Source organism: Microplitis demolitor, chromosome 4, assembly GCF_026212275.2.
Source record: "Microplitis demolitor isolate Queensland-Clemson2020A chromosome 4, iyMicDemo2.1a, whole genome shotgun sequence".
Taxonomy (NCBI): domain Eukaryota; kingdom Metazoa; phylum Arthropoda; class Insecta; order Hymenoptera; family Braconidae; genus Microplitis; species Microplitis demolitor.
This window is the reverse complement of record NC_068548.1, coordinates 21,709,044-21,720,189: the sequence shown is the minus strand read 5'-3', so window position 1 is coordinate 21,720,189 and position 11,146 is coordinate 21,709,044. Positions and strand designations below refer to the sequence as shown.

Below are 11,146 nucleotides of genomic sequence, written 5' to 3'. Positions count from 1 at the left end.
AGATTATGAATAAAAGTCATGTTACTTATTTCTAGAAATTAAGTGATAGCAAACTATCTTTGATTTATTTGTCATATGTCATATAAAAAATAAAGTCCATAGGTTTTAATTTAAAGCTGGACCATGAATAGTTAAAATTCAAATTTTCAATGTGAATATTTATCGTTACTACTTATCTTTTCTAGTGAATACACTATCATATTTGCCAGTCGATCATGTAAAAATTCCTGTTATAAAAAACCATAATTATTATTAATTATTATCATAATTTATTAATTGATCCGAAAAATGAAAAGAGAAATACAAACTTCCTTGACATATTCATTAAATAAATATATAAATATATAGAGGTGTTTATATATGTGCTGAATTATTTTTTTATAAATTTGTTATACAATATATTACACAAAAATATTTATATATTTTAATAGTTTTGTTTATTTGAACAGTTTGTTGATCGATTATGAAAACTGGACACATGTCTGATGTTTAGAAAAAAAGTACAAATAAAAATATTTCATATATGTTAGAGAAAATATATGAAGTTTAATTAAATTAATTTTTATAACACGATAGCTTTTTTTTTAACTTGGTAGGCCTAGTAATTCTAAAAAAACTTTTTCACTGACATGAGTACTGGAATTTTGCAGCAAGATCATTTACGACTGGTCCTTTCTCTTGGGTAATAGAAGCTTGTACACAGCAGTAGGATTATTTTTTAATCTAGTTATTGTTAAAGTTCTAAAATAAGTTTATTGCATGTAAATAATTGAAAAAAAAGGACCCCTTTGGATTTTCCCGAGACTCTGAACATATTTATGCCATTTCTGGTTAGAATTAAGTCTATGAATATATTAAAAAAAATTCCGAACAGTATATGTTTTATAACTTTCTTTGAATTTTTAAAATATTTCTAAAGCATAATTTTTTAAATCCGAAAAGTCTGGAGTTTCTATAACATATTGAAGACTTCGAAATTAAAGGAAAAATACTTTTCGGGGTTTCCCCAAGACCTTTTACACACTTTGGGTCAACTAACCCTTAAGGGTTACATTTACAAGCCTAAAAGAAAATGTGCCAAGCAATAGGAGCGTAGTTTATTGCTCTTTTGTGGTTTCTAAAATACTTTTAAACCAAATTTTTTTTATCCAAAAAATCTGGTTCCTCCACAATACATTAGAGCATTAAAAAAAAAAAAGAAATTTTTTTTTTTTAAACAATTCTCAATAATTTGTGTTCTATCATAAAACCAACTATTGTTTATTATAAAAATACTTTTCAAATAATTCATTAAAATTAAATTTTATATATTAATAAAAACAAATCTCAATAAAAAAAAAAATTTTTAAATTAACTTACGCTCTATCATTACTAAGTATCAATTGATAATTCTTTAATTAAAAATTTAAATATCAAAATTTCATCAAATTACTTTTACTTCAGTATACAAAATTTAATTACAAGTAAAGTTCTGGACAATTTTATGAATGATTGAGATAAATATGTATATTTTTTTTTTTAAAGAACTAAATTTCTATACAAAATACTTAAGAGGTATAAAAAAACGATCAATTGTTTATTTGAATATCGATAAAATAAATATACATCATAGTACAAACATACATATAAATGCTAAAAACAATTTTGTTCAAGAATAATTATACAGCAAGTAATAAGTAATTTTTGATTTCTGATTGAATAATCGTATTTTTATTAAAGAATAATTTATATGAATATGATTATAAAGTTAAAATAATTATAAAAATATCATAATCATAATACGCTGCATACATAAACATAAATAATTATTATAATAATTACTGATAATTTTTAAGTAGAAAGAATAAACAAAGCGAGTAATTAAATAATTAATAAGTTCACATCATCAGATTTATTGATATTGGAACCTATAAAAAAAAATACTTTCTTTTTTTTCATCCATGCTAATAATTTAGATCCTCAAATGTAGTCTTGTAGCCTTTATTGAGCAATTGAATGGATAATTCTTTAAAGTAACTGCCCATGAAATCGATATTTACTTTAAATAATCTAAATAAAAAAAAGTGCATTATTTTTAATTTAACAATTTAAAGATTTAAATATTTTCATATAAATATAAAGTTTTCTTTGGAATACAATTTCTTCATAACAGTTAAATATTAAATGTAAAACTTGGCCTGAATTCTATCTAAAGTAACAATGAGGAGATAATAAAATATATAATTTATAAGAAAAAAAACAAAATAAAATATAAAATAAAAATACCAAATGATGTGAAGTGATAATGGAAGTAACTGAAGAAGCCCTATCCCCTCGGCGGCCTGGAAAATGGATGAAACTGGTTCGTATATTTAATGATTATCTTCATCGGACGAGTACGACGCGTTGGATTGGAGCCACAGGATGGAGGATGAATTATTATGATCTGAAAATGATCCATCGTTGGTTGATTCTTCAAGTTCATTATCACTATTAAACGGCAAATGCCCTGTAAGCATTAATGAACGCATTTGTTCTAAAACCTGATGTAAAGAGTCTGCTCGTTGATCCGTCCTGTCAGTTAGAGGTGTAGCATCTCCACTGGAATGTCCTGCTGGGGTCTGCGGAGTGTTACTTGGGGGTACTGGTGTACTTGATCCATCTCCTGTTCCTTGTTAAAAAATTATTTACAATACATGTTAATAAGATACGTTAAAAATATTTTTAGACAGTGCCCCACTTTTTAAAAATATGCAATGACAACTGTCATAACCGTATCACAATTTTATTAATTAATTAGAAAAAAATTAAGGTTATTCTCAGACAGCCCCCAACAATTACAATTTCGTCGAGACAGAGTTTTAAAAAAAATTATTGACAGTTGACATCAATTAGGAGTTAAACGTAATTTGGAAAATAAATTTTAGTAAAATTTTCATGTCAATTTTATAATTCGAATTTTTAAATTTTGTAGGCTAAAATTTATTTGATAAATTTCGTATAGGCCCCGATTGATATCTGTCATTTTTTTAAAAATATATCTCAGCAAAATTGCGACTACGTTGTTTTTAATAAAATATAATATTTTTTTATTGCATAAAATTTTATAGAATTAAATAATTTATATTCACCAGTAGTATCACTAGCGGGACTAGCGGGTCTTTCAGCTCCACGTATTTCACGAAAGACTGGTTCTTCATCTTGTTGCTGATTAAGACGTAAACCAGCAATACCTTTTTTAGGTGCATTTGATAAATCACGTTTGATACGACGCTGACGTGATGGATCGTTACGACGTAATTGTAACATTGATCCAAAGTCTGCGATATAAAGAAAACCCGCAATCAACAATTCGTATGTTCGTTTTCCTTGTTTGTAAGCTGTTTCAAGTTCCTGACTTGTTCGCTGATCATATTGCCACCAACCTGCAACAATTTGCAGTTAAGTTGAGGCTGAGAAAAATAACAATAATCAATAAATAAAAAATAAAATATTTTCGTTTGTTTATATTATTATTATTTTTATTAGAACAAAATATAATTAAATAACATCAATACTAATAAAATATTATTTGCTAAAAAATTAAATATTTTTGTTGGAAAATTTTATTTTTTAAGGACTGATGCAACAAATAAATCAGGTTGTAAATAATTTTGATTTTTCATTCAATGAATAAGTGGAACAATTTTATTATTGTGTTGTAAAAATTCAGATTGACGGGATTAAGGGATTTATTCAAATAAAATAATAATTTTATTTAACGAACACCGGCGACGCCTATGCACGAAGCAGTTTTTAAATCACGTTTAATACTGCGTTTGCGTGCTGGTTGGTACTTTTTAAATTGACAAAAATTTTGAAAATCTATACGGTAAATCTCCCCGCATATTAAAAGTTCACATCCTGTTTGTCCGAGATTGTAAAAGGCCTCCAGGTCACTGCTTGTTCTATGATCATACTTCCACCAACCTAAATTTTATATCATAACAATTTACATTAAATTTTTATTGTTAACTGACATTTTAATTACTATAATTATTTATTTATTATTTTATTGTTTAATTTTTAATTAAATATATCAAGTTTCTTAAATAATAATTTCTCATGACCATAAATCTAAAAATCAGTTTCATTTAATTTTTATAGTTTTGGTAATAATTTATATAAACAAATGATACTGAAATTAGCCGACGTCTAATAATTCTTGAATTTTTTTAAAAACGATAAATTAAAAAAAAATATATTTCAGAAAATCCGAAATTGTCTGCTAATTTTAGGATCATATAAAAAAATATCAAAAACCTCTTTAATAATTAAAAATAAAATATTTTCTGAAAAGATTTAAAACAAAGTTATAAATTTTAAATTAATATATCTTTATATTTTTTTTTTCTGATATCTGAATTAATTGATAGTATCAACAGTAAAAGAAAAGGATTCAAAGATTTACCATTTCGTCCTTCGTAAAACCACTGATACTCTTCATCAACAACAGCAGCAGGTTGTTTAGTTTCTTCTACATCGATCAGATTTGGTTTTTCTACAAAATCTGGTGGAATTTCTTGTCTGCACATGGGACATCTTTTGCTCTGATTAGCGACTCCTTTGACGCATAAGTAACAAAATACATGACTGCATGGTAATCGTGCTGGGTGAACACATGTTTGAAGGCACACTGCGCATTCTAATGAGTTACCTGATTTTAAAAAATTACTTATTATTTATATATTTCATTATAAATATATCTGCTGCTATTAAAATAATTCTCGTAGCAACATTGATTAATATTTATCAAAGTAATTGCGCTGCTAAAATAAAATATTATTTTAATTAAACACGTGGGATAAATTTTATTGGTTAGCAAAAATAAAGTAGCGTCTGTGCTGTAATTATTAATTATATTATTATTAGTCGTAATTTAAACAAAAATATTACCTTGCTTTTCATGTTTATCAGTGTCTGTTAAATCTATAGTTTCTAGTTTAGCTTGAGCCATTTTATATTTTACTTTAAATAATGAACTCGTTCAAATTTCAACCAACCGTTCACTGCAAGTGCGATGTAAATAAACACTCAACTAATCTGCATACAGCATTGCAACTACGATACTTCCGGAAACTACAGCTGGGCAGCCATGTTTGTATTTTTGTTTTCAATGATCAACCTTGCACAGTGCTGCCAGAACCTGCGATATTTTTACCCCCTCCTGCCATACACTCAATGCTATTTCACCTCAGGAGGGGTTAAAAATATTGCACGTTCTGGCAGCACTGACCTTGCATTTGTTCTTATTTCTCTTCCGCTTGTTCATTACGACCAATCACAGTAATGGAAAAAAATGTACTTGTGGACTTAAATTCTATTGGTGTCCATTGATCTGCAGCAGCGCCACTTACGGGCAATTTAAGGTGCCTTCGGAAATGCTCTAGCTCTCTATCTCTCTCTATTTGGCTATACGGCTAGAGCTAGCTAAAGCATTTCCGAATGCATCCACAAATAAATTTTAAGACGCGTTTTCATTTGTTTCTCTATTCGCACTCAACTGGATAAACGGTACTATCTCTGTTGCACTTGTGCATTAAATAGGAACTTTGTCCAAGCTTTTCTCGTAAACAAATGGAAGTTATCAAAAAATTCAAGTGCACTTCGCTAGTTCGTAGAGTAAAGCATCGGATCTGTGTCTTTATTTTGCGTTTAGAGCTTTTATTTCAGAGAAAAGCTGGGACAAAATTATCTGAAAACCGTTCTTAATAAAATTATTAAATTTCAATTTTGAAATTTCGCGCCGTTGGCGCTACTGCGCGTCACTGCAATCAACGTTCAAATTTGTGCTAAAGTGGGGGTGGTCGAAGAATCGCAATATCGATTATTTTGTATCAACTGACGGTGCGATAGCGGCAGTTAATATCATCGACAACTTCAGTTGTAGTCCAGATCCTTCTTAAGTTTGAATTGAAACAGTATCGCAGTGGCGTCGTGTAATTAATCGTAAAATTTTTTGCTCAGTGATTATTTAATTAAATTGTGCAGTGTTTGTAAAATTTAAATTGTGCAAAGTGTCTGTAGTGTCGTTAAGTATTAACTATTCAGTGCTAGTGTAAAGTGTTGCTGATGGCTGATGCTGATACCTTCCTAGTTCCTGAGCAAAATCATCTGGCATCGTCTGGTGGGAAATAGCAGTTAAGTGACGTTTTTTAGCTGCAATACACGGAGCAATTTAATTCAAATCTCCAAGTGTATTAGGACACCCTTCTGCATATTATTTCTCCACCAAGGTTTGTTCAAACACTTGCGTGTTTTTTTTTTAATATTACAAATATTTTTCTATCATATTCTGCCGCCATTTTATTTTAACGTATGAATTTTAATTTGTCTCCAATTTTCAATAATTTATTTTTCAAATACTTAAATTTATCAATTAAGTAATAATAATAATTAATAAATTAATTACTTTGGGAACTTTTGGGTCCTGTCCGGAATATTTGAATTGCCGCTTTTTTTTAATGGTGTCCGCGCATGCGTGCAATGAGTCATAAATTTTCTATCCCCACTGATTCTTAACCGAACATCATCCGAATCTGGTCAATTTTTTTTAACGGCCATTACAGATCACAGCAAAAACAGTGGTAGACTGATAAGAGTATACGTTTTTGAAAGTGAAGACAAGTTAATATATAATTTCTTCATATTTATTATTTTAAAATAATAATTAGTAATAAATTTTTAAACTAACTGTTCAATAAATTACACCAAGATGGAAAAACCTCAGAAAATGCCTAAGGTGGCTAAAGTAAGTACATAACCTTTTTAATTTTGTTTTAAATTAATATTTAATATTTTATTATCAATTTTTTTTTTAATTAAAAAGAATTAAATTTTAATTTAGGATAAAACATTCCATTATTCTATCAAATTCATTCAAAAATAATCATTCATTATTTCATAGACTGGATTTATTGTTAAACCAGTTATTTAATACCCATTAAATCATTGAGCGTGTTCAGCCGAACAAAATAATGAGTAATTTTAGTCAGTTACTCAGTGCACTGAGCTAAGTGTTCGGCCTGGACACTCGACGCATACTTAGGAACTTTTTTCTGGCCGCCATTTTACTTGGTATACCTTTTTGTGTCTTTTACCGCGTAAAAACGTCTACATCAAAATAGTAATTAAAGTGCAAATCGTTTAATGGAAATTGATGCACTAAATTATTAATATCTTCGAAAGGATCAAATACAATTTCCTCCATTAAAATATTGTTTATAATATTCTCCATTGTAATTCACTTATTTCAATAATAAATAATATCATAAATATGACAGCATGAAAAATTAGGTTATGACACTTTTAAACTATAGTAAGAGTTAAACAGTGTGTCCAGGCGGAAAACACACTGTGCTCAGGAGCTCAGGATAAAATTTCTTTTAGTCTGACTAACTGACTAAAATTACTCAGTATTTTATTCGGCTGAACACGCTCATTGTTTAATTAAAAATTTAAAGGGTATAACTACTGATATTTTTCTAAAAATTTATTTATTTTAATTTTTAAAATATATTTTGTCAAAATTGATTACAATTTATAGAATAATGATACTAAATAATTTGAATATATTTCAGGTTAAAAATAAAGCACCAGCAGAAATTCAAATTACAGCTGAGCAGCTGTTACGTGAAGCTAAAGAACGTGATTTGGAGATTCTGCCACCACCACCAAAGCAGAAAATTTCAGACCCCCATGAACTCGCGGACTACCAGCACCGTAAACGAAAAGCATTCGAAGACAACATTCGAAAAAATCGTATGGTCATATGTAATTGGGTGAAATACGCACAATGGGAGGAAACACAGAAACAAATTCCTCGGGCACGTTCTATTTACGAACGTGCGTTGGACGTCGACCATCGGAACGTAACTCTGTGGCTGAAGTATGTCGAGATGGAAATGCGCAATCGACAAGTCAATCACGCGCGAAATTTGTGGGATCGTGCAGTCACTATTCTTCCGCGTGTCAGCCAATTTTGGTACAAGTATACTTACATGGAGGAGATGCTGGAGAACACAGCGGCAGCCCGGCAAGTATTTGAGCGTTGGATGGAGTGGGAACCTGACGAGCAAGCATGGCAGACTTACATTAATTTTGAGCTTCGATACAAAGAACTAGACCGAGCACGACAAATTTACGAACGTTTTGTGATGGTCCATCCCGATGTTAAGAATTGGATAAAGTACGCGCGCTTTGAGGCCAACAACGGATTTATAAAAGGCGCCCGTAGCGTTTATGAACGCGCTGTTACATTCTACGGCGATGAAGTGATCGATGAAAAACTCTATCTTGCGTTTGCTCGTTTTGAAGAATCTCAGCGTGAGCATGAGCGCGCTCGAGCAATCTACAAGTATTCTATAGATCACATTCCGAAGGAGCGCGCTGAAGAAATATATAAAGCGTATACGATCCATGAAAAGAAATATGGCGACCGTTCAGACATTGAATCGGTAATTGTTAGTAAGCGTAAAAATAAATATGAGCAGTCCGTAAAAGACGATCCCTACAACTACGATACATGGTTTGATTATTTAAAACTCATGGAATCGGAAGGTAACCACGAGGAAACTAGGGAAATATACGAACGAGCCATCGCTTACGTTCCGCCTAAAAAAGAGAAAGAATATTGGCGGCGTTACATTTATTTGTGGATCAACTACGCTCTGTTTGAAGAGCTGGAGACCAAGGATTTGAGCCGCTGTCAACAAGTCTATGAAGTATGCCTCAAATTGATTCCGCACAAAATATTTACGTTTGCAAAGATCTGGCTGATGTATGCAAAGTTTGAGATTAGACGAAAAAATCTAACTCTCGCACGTAAAACTCTGGGCAGAAGTTTGGGTGTGTGTCCAAAAAATAAACTATTCCGTGGGTACATTGATCTGGAGATCCAGTTACGCGAATTTGACCGCTGCAGGAAGCTTTATGAAAAGTGGCTAGAATATGAGCCGGAAAATTGCACGACATGGATGAAATACTGCGAGTTAGAGACTCTGCTGGGTGATATTGATCGTGCGCGAGCTATTTATGAGCTTGGATTAAAACAACCACGGCTCGATATGCCGGAGTTGCTGTGGAAGTCGTACATTGACTTTGAAATCTCTCAAGAAGAGCCTCAGAAAGCGCGGCAGTTGTTCGAGCGACTGCTTGAGCGATCGATTCATGTCAAAATTTGGATCGCTTATGCCAAGTTTGAGCTATTTAATGAACATGAGGACATAGATAAAGTAGAAGTCGCTAGGAGAGTGTTCGAGCGAGCAAACAATGCATTAAAACTGAATGGAGACCGAGAGAGCCGAGCAATTTTGTTGGAAGCTTGGAGAGACTTCGAGATGGAGAAAGGGGATGAGGAGAGTCAGAAGAAGATCAAGGACAAGATGCCGCGAAGAATCAAGAAGACGCAAAAGGTGATGGGTGATGATGGCATGGAGGGATGGCAGGAAGTATACGACTTTGAGTTCCCTGAGGACGAGACACACAAGACCACAATAAAATTACTGAGCATTGCAAAGAATTGGAAAAAGCTTGCCGATAAAACTTCAGATGAAAATTAAATTTTAATTATTTTTTGTTGTGTAAGGATTTAATTTAAATTATGGCAATAAGTTTTCTTTTGTAAAGAACTGTAAATAAAAGTAATTTATATTTTTAAAGAAATTGTAGTCTTGAATTGAATTTAATTATTTTTTAATATTATATATTTGCTGAATAATTAGAATAATAGAAAATACTTTTTATATCGTAGATTTATTTTTATAAAATAATTATTGGTTTTGAATTTTGTTCGAATTTTGAATTAAAATTTAGCGTCGAATAATTGCATGGAAAATTATAATTAAAAGAAAAATTTTATAACTTCACATAATTTAAATAATGACCTCATTTATAACATCTCTGGAATATTAATTTCGGCCTTGATATCAATATTGGTTTCATCTTGAACATCTGTTTCACTTTTATCAATTCCACTCTGACTTCTCGAATTTTCATCTCTTACAGAGTTTCTTCCTCTCAGAAAATCCCAAGTATTACCGTCAACTCGTTGAGAGCCATAGAGATATCTATCAATGGTGTCTACTGTTCGAGAACTTCCTTGACTTCTATCAGTACCATATTCTCTTCGATAATCAGTTTGATTTCGAAGATTCCAATTATTGGTGATTGTTCTTTCAGAATTAGATTGAGATTGAATTCCATTATTGCCGGTTAATCTTCGAGAATCTGCTTGACTTCTGTCAGTACCATACCCTCTTCGATAATCAGTTTGATTTCTATTACGGGCAAATATTCTTCGAAAATTAGATTGACTTCTATCACTGCCAGTTAATCTTCGTGATTCTGCTTGGTTTCTATCAATGTCGTATCCTTGGTAATAACGACTGTGGTCCAAATCAATATCGAATACTTTTCGAGAACGAGTTTGGTCACCATCAATGACATTTATTTCTAAGGAGCCATGTTGCAAAGAATCCATCTATGAATTAAGAAAAAATTACAATTTTTTGCATGGAAAAAAAATTCAGATTAGAACTTGAGAAAATAATTAAAAAATTTTGGATATCGAAAAAAGTTGTGGAGTAAATAATTGATATACTTACCGGTTCAATGGAAAGTGATGAAAATATTTGTAATAATAAAAAAAATATCAGCAAAAACATGATAGTAGAATAAACTAAAAATTTTCAGAACTTATATTTCAAAAATATTTACTCGGCTGAAAACTCGAACTATTGATGTTTCCAATATAAAAACTTGTCTTTATATCACCAAAAACTCGTTACTGAAATAGTAAATATTTTTTTATATTATTTATAATTTATAATCAAGCATTTACATATATTATTAATCTTGGCAATAATTTATATTTTTTTTACATCATAATCACAAGATTTAATTTATGACATGACGATAAATTTATTTTTATTTGAACATTGAAAAGTTTTATTTGTTTGCGATATCTATATTAAATTTATAGCTTCGCTTCTCTTCGTAAATAAATTATTTAAATATTTATTTATTTTTGTAACTACTGGACATAAGACATAAGACAGTAAATCGCGTGTCAAAGACAATTTTGTTTTGTTCAATAGATCAAATGAGAAATATTACAATAGATAATAAT

General features: G+C 30.5%; 3 protein-coding genes across 5 annotated transcripts; 1 reads left to right on the top strand and 2 right to left on the bottom strand.

Moving 5' to 3' along the window:
* Window positions 1-1,872: 1,872 nt before the first annotated feature.
* On the bottom strand, window positions 1,873-5,194 carry LOC103577471 (E3 ubiquitin-protein ligase RNF146). 3 transcript variants are annotated; one of them, XM_008558115.3, is made up of 6 exons: window positions 4,915-5,184; window positions 4,430-4,675; window positions 3,111-3,404; window positions 2,523-2,650; window positions 2,266-2,425; window positions 1,873-2,049 (listed from the first exon to the last, which is right to left on the bottom strand). In XM_008558115.3, the coding sequence occupies exons 1-5, from the start codon at window positions 4,973-4,975 to the stop codon at window positions 2,306-2,308; spliced, it is 849 nt and encodes a 282-aa protein (XP_008556337.1). In that variant the 5' UTR covers window positions 4,976-5,184; the 3' UTR covers window positions 1,873-2,049; window positions 2,266-2,305. The 3 variants fall into 3 exon arrangements, with proteins under 3 accessions (XP_008556337.1, XP_008556336.1, XP_008556335.1); XM_008558114.3 differs by lacking the exon at window positions 1,873-2,049 and having other exon boundaries at window positions 2,269-2,644; window positions 4,915-5,194; XM_008558113.3 differs by lacking the exon at window positions 1,873-2,049 and having other exon boundaries at window positions 2,269-2,650; window positions 4,915-5,190.
* A 1,363-nt stretch (window positions 5,195-6,557) lies between these two features.
* Window positions 6,558-9,680, top strand: LOC103577472 (protein crooked neck). The gene is made up of 2 exons (XM_053738097.1): window positions 6,558-6,769; window positions 7,599-9,680. The coding sequence occupies exons 1-2, from the start codon at window positions 6,734-6,736 to the stop codon at window positions 9,576-9,578; spliced, it is 2,016 nt and encodes a 671-aa protein (XP_053594072.1). The 5' UTR covers window positions 6,558-6,733; the 3' UTR covers window positions 9,579-9,680.
* Window positions 9,681-9,763: 83 nt separating this feature from the next.
* Window positions 9,764-10,733, bottom strand: LOC103577476 (uncharacterized). The gene is made up of 2 exons (XM_008558123.3): window positions 10,623-10,733; window positions 9,764-10,498 (listed from the first exon to the last, which is right to left on the bottom strand). Exons 1-2 carry the CDS (start codon window positions 10,680-10,682, stop codon window positions 9,908-9,910), a joined length of 651 nt encoding a protein of 216 aa, XP_008556345.3. The 5' UTR covers window positions 10,683-10,733; the 3' UTR covers window positions 9,764-9,907.
* Between the last annotated feature and the right edge of the window lie 413 nt (window positions 10,734-11,146).

Excerpts from the sequence above, each read along its gene's own strand:
- LOC103577472 (XM_053738097.1), top strand. The coding sequence starts at position 6,734 with ATGGAAAAACCTCAGAAAATGCCTAAGGTGGCTAAA. Across the intron at positions 6,770-7,598 it reads AAATGCCTAAGGTGGCTAAA|GTTAAAAATAAAGCACCAGC; the intron begins GTAAGTACATAA and ends AATATATTTCAG.
- LOC103577476 (XM_008558123.3), bottom strand. The coding sequence starts at position 10,682 with ATGTTTTTGCTGATATTTTTTTTATTATTACAAATATTTTCATCACTT. Across the intron at positions 10,499-10,622 it reads CATCACTTTCCATTGAACCG|ATGGATTCTTTGCAACATGG; the intron begins GTAAGTATATCA and ends CTTAATTCATAG.
- LOC103577471 (XM_008558113.3), bottom strand. The coding sequence starts at position 4,975 with ATGGCTCAAGCTAAACTAGAAACTATAGATTTAACAGACACTGATAAA. Across the intron at positions 4,676-4,914 it reads TGATAAACATGAAAAGCAAG|GTAACTCATTAGAATGCGCA; the intron begins GTAATATTTTTG and ends TTTTAAAATCAG. Across the intron at positions 2,651-3,110 it reads TCCCGCTAGTGATACTACTG|GAACAGGAGATGGATCAAGT; the intron begins GTGAATATAAAT and ends TTTTTTAACAAG.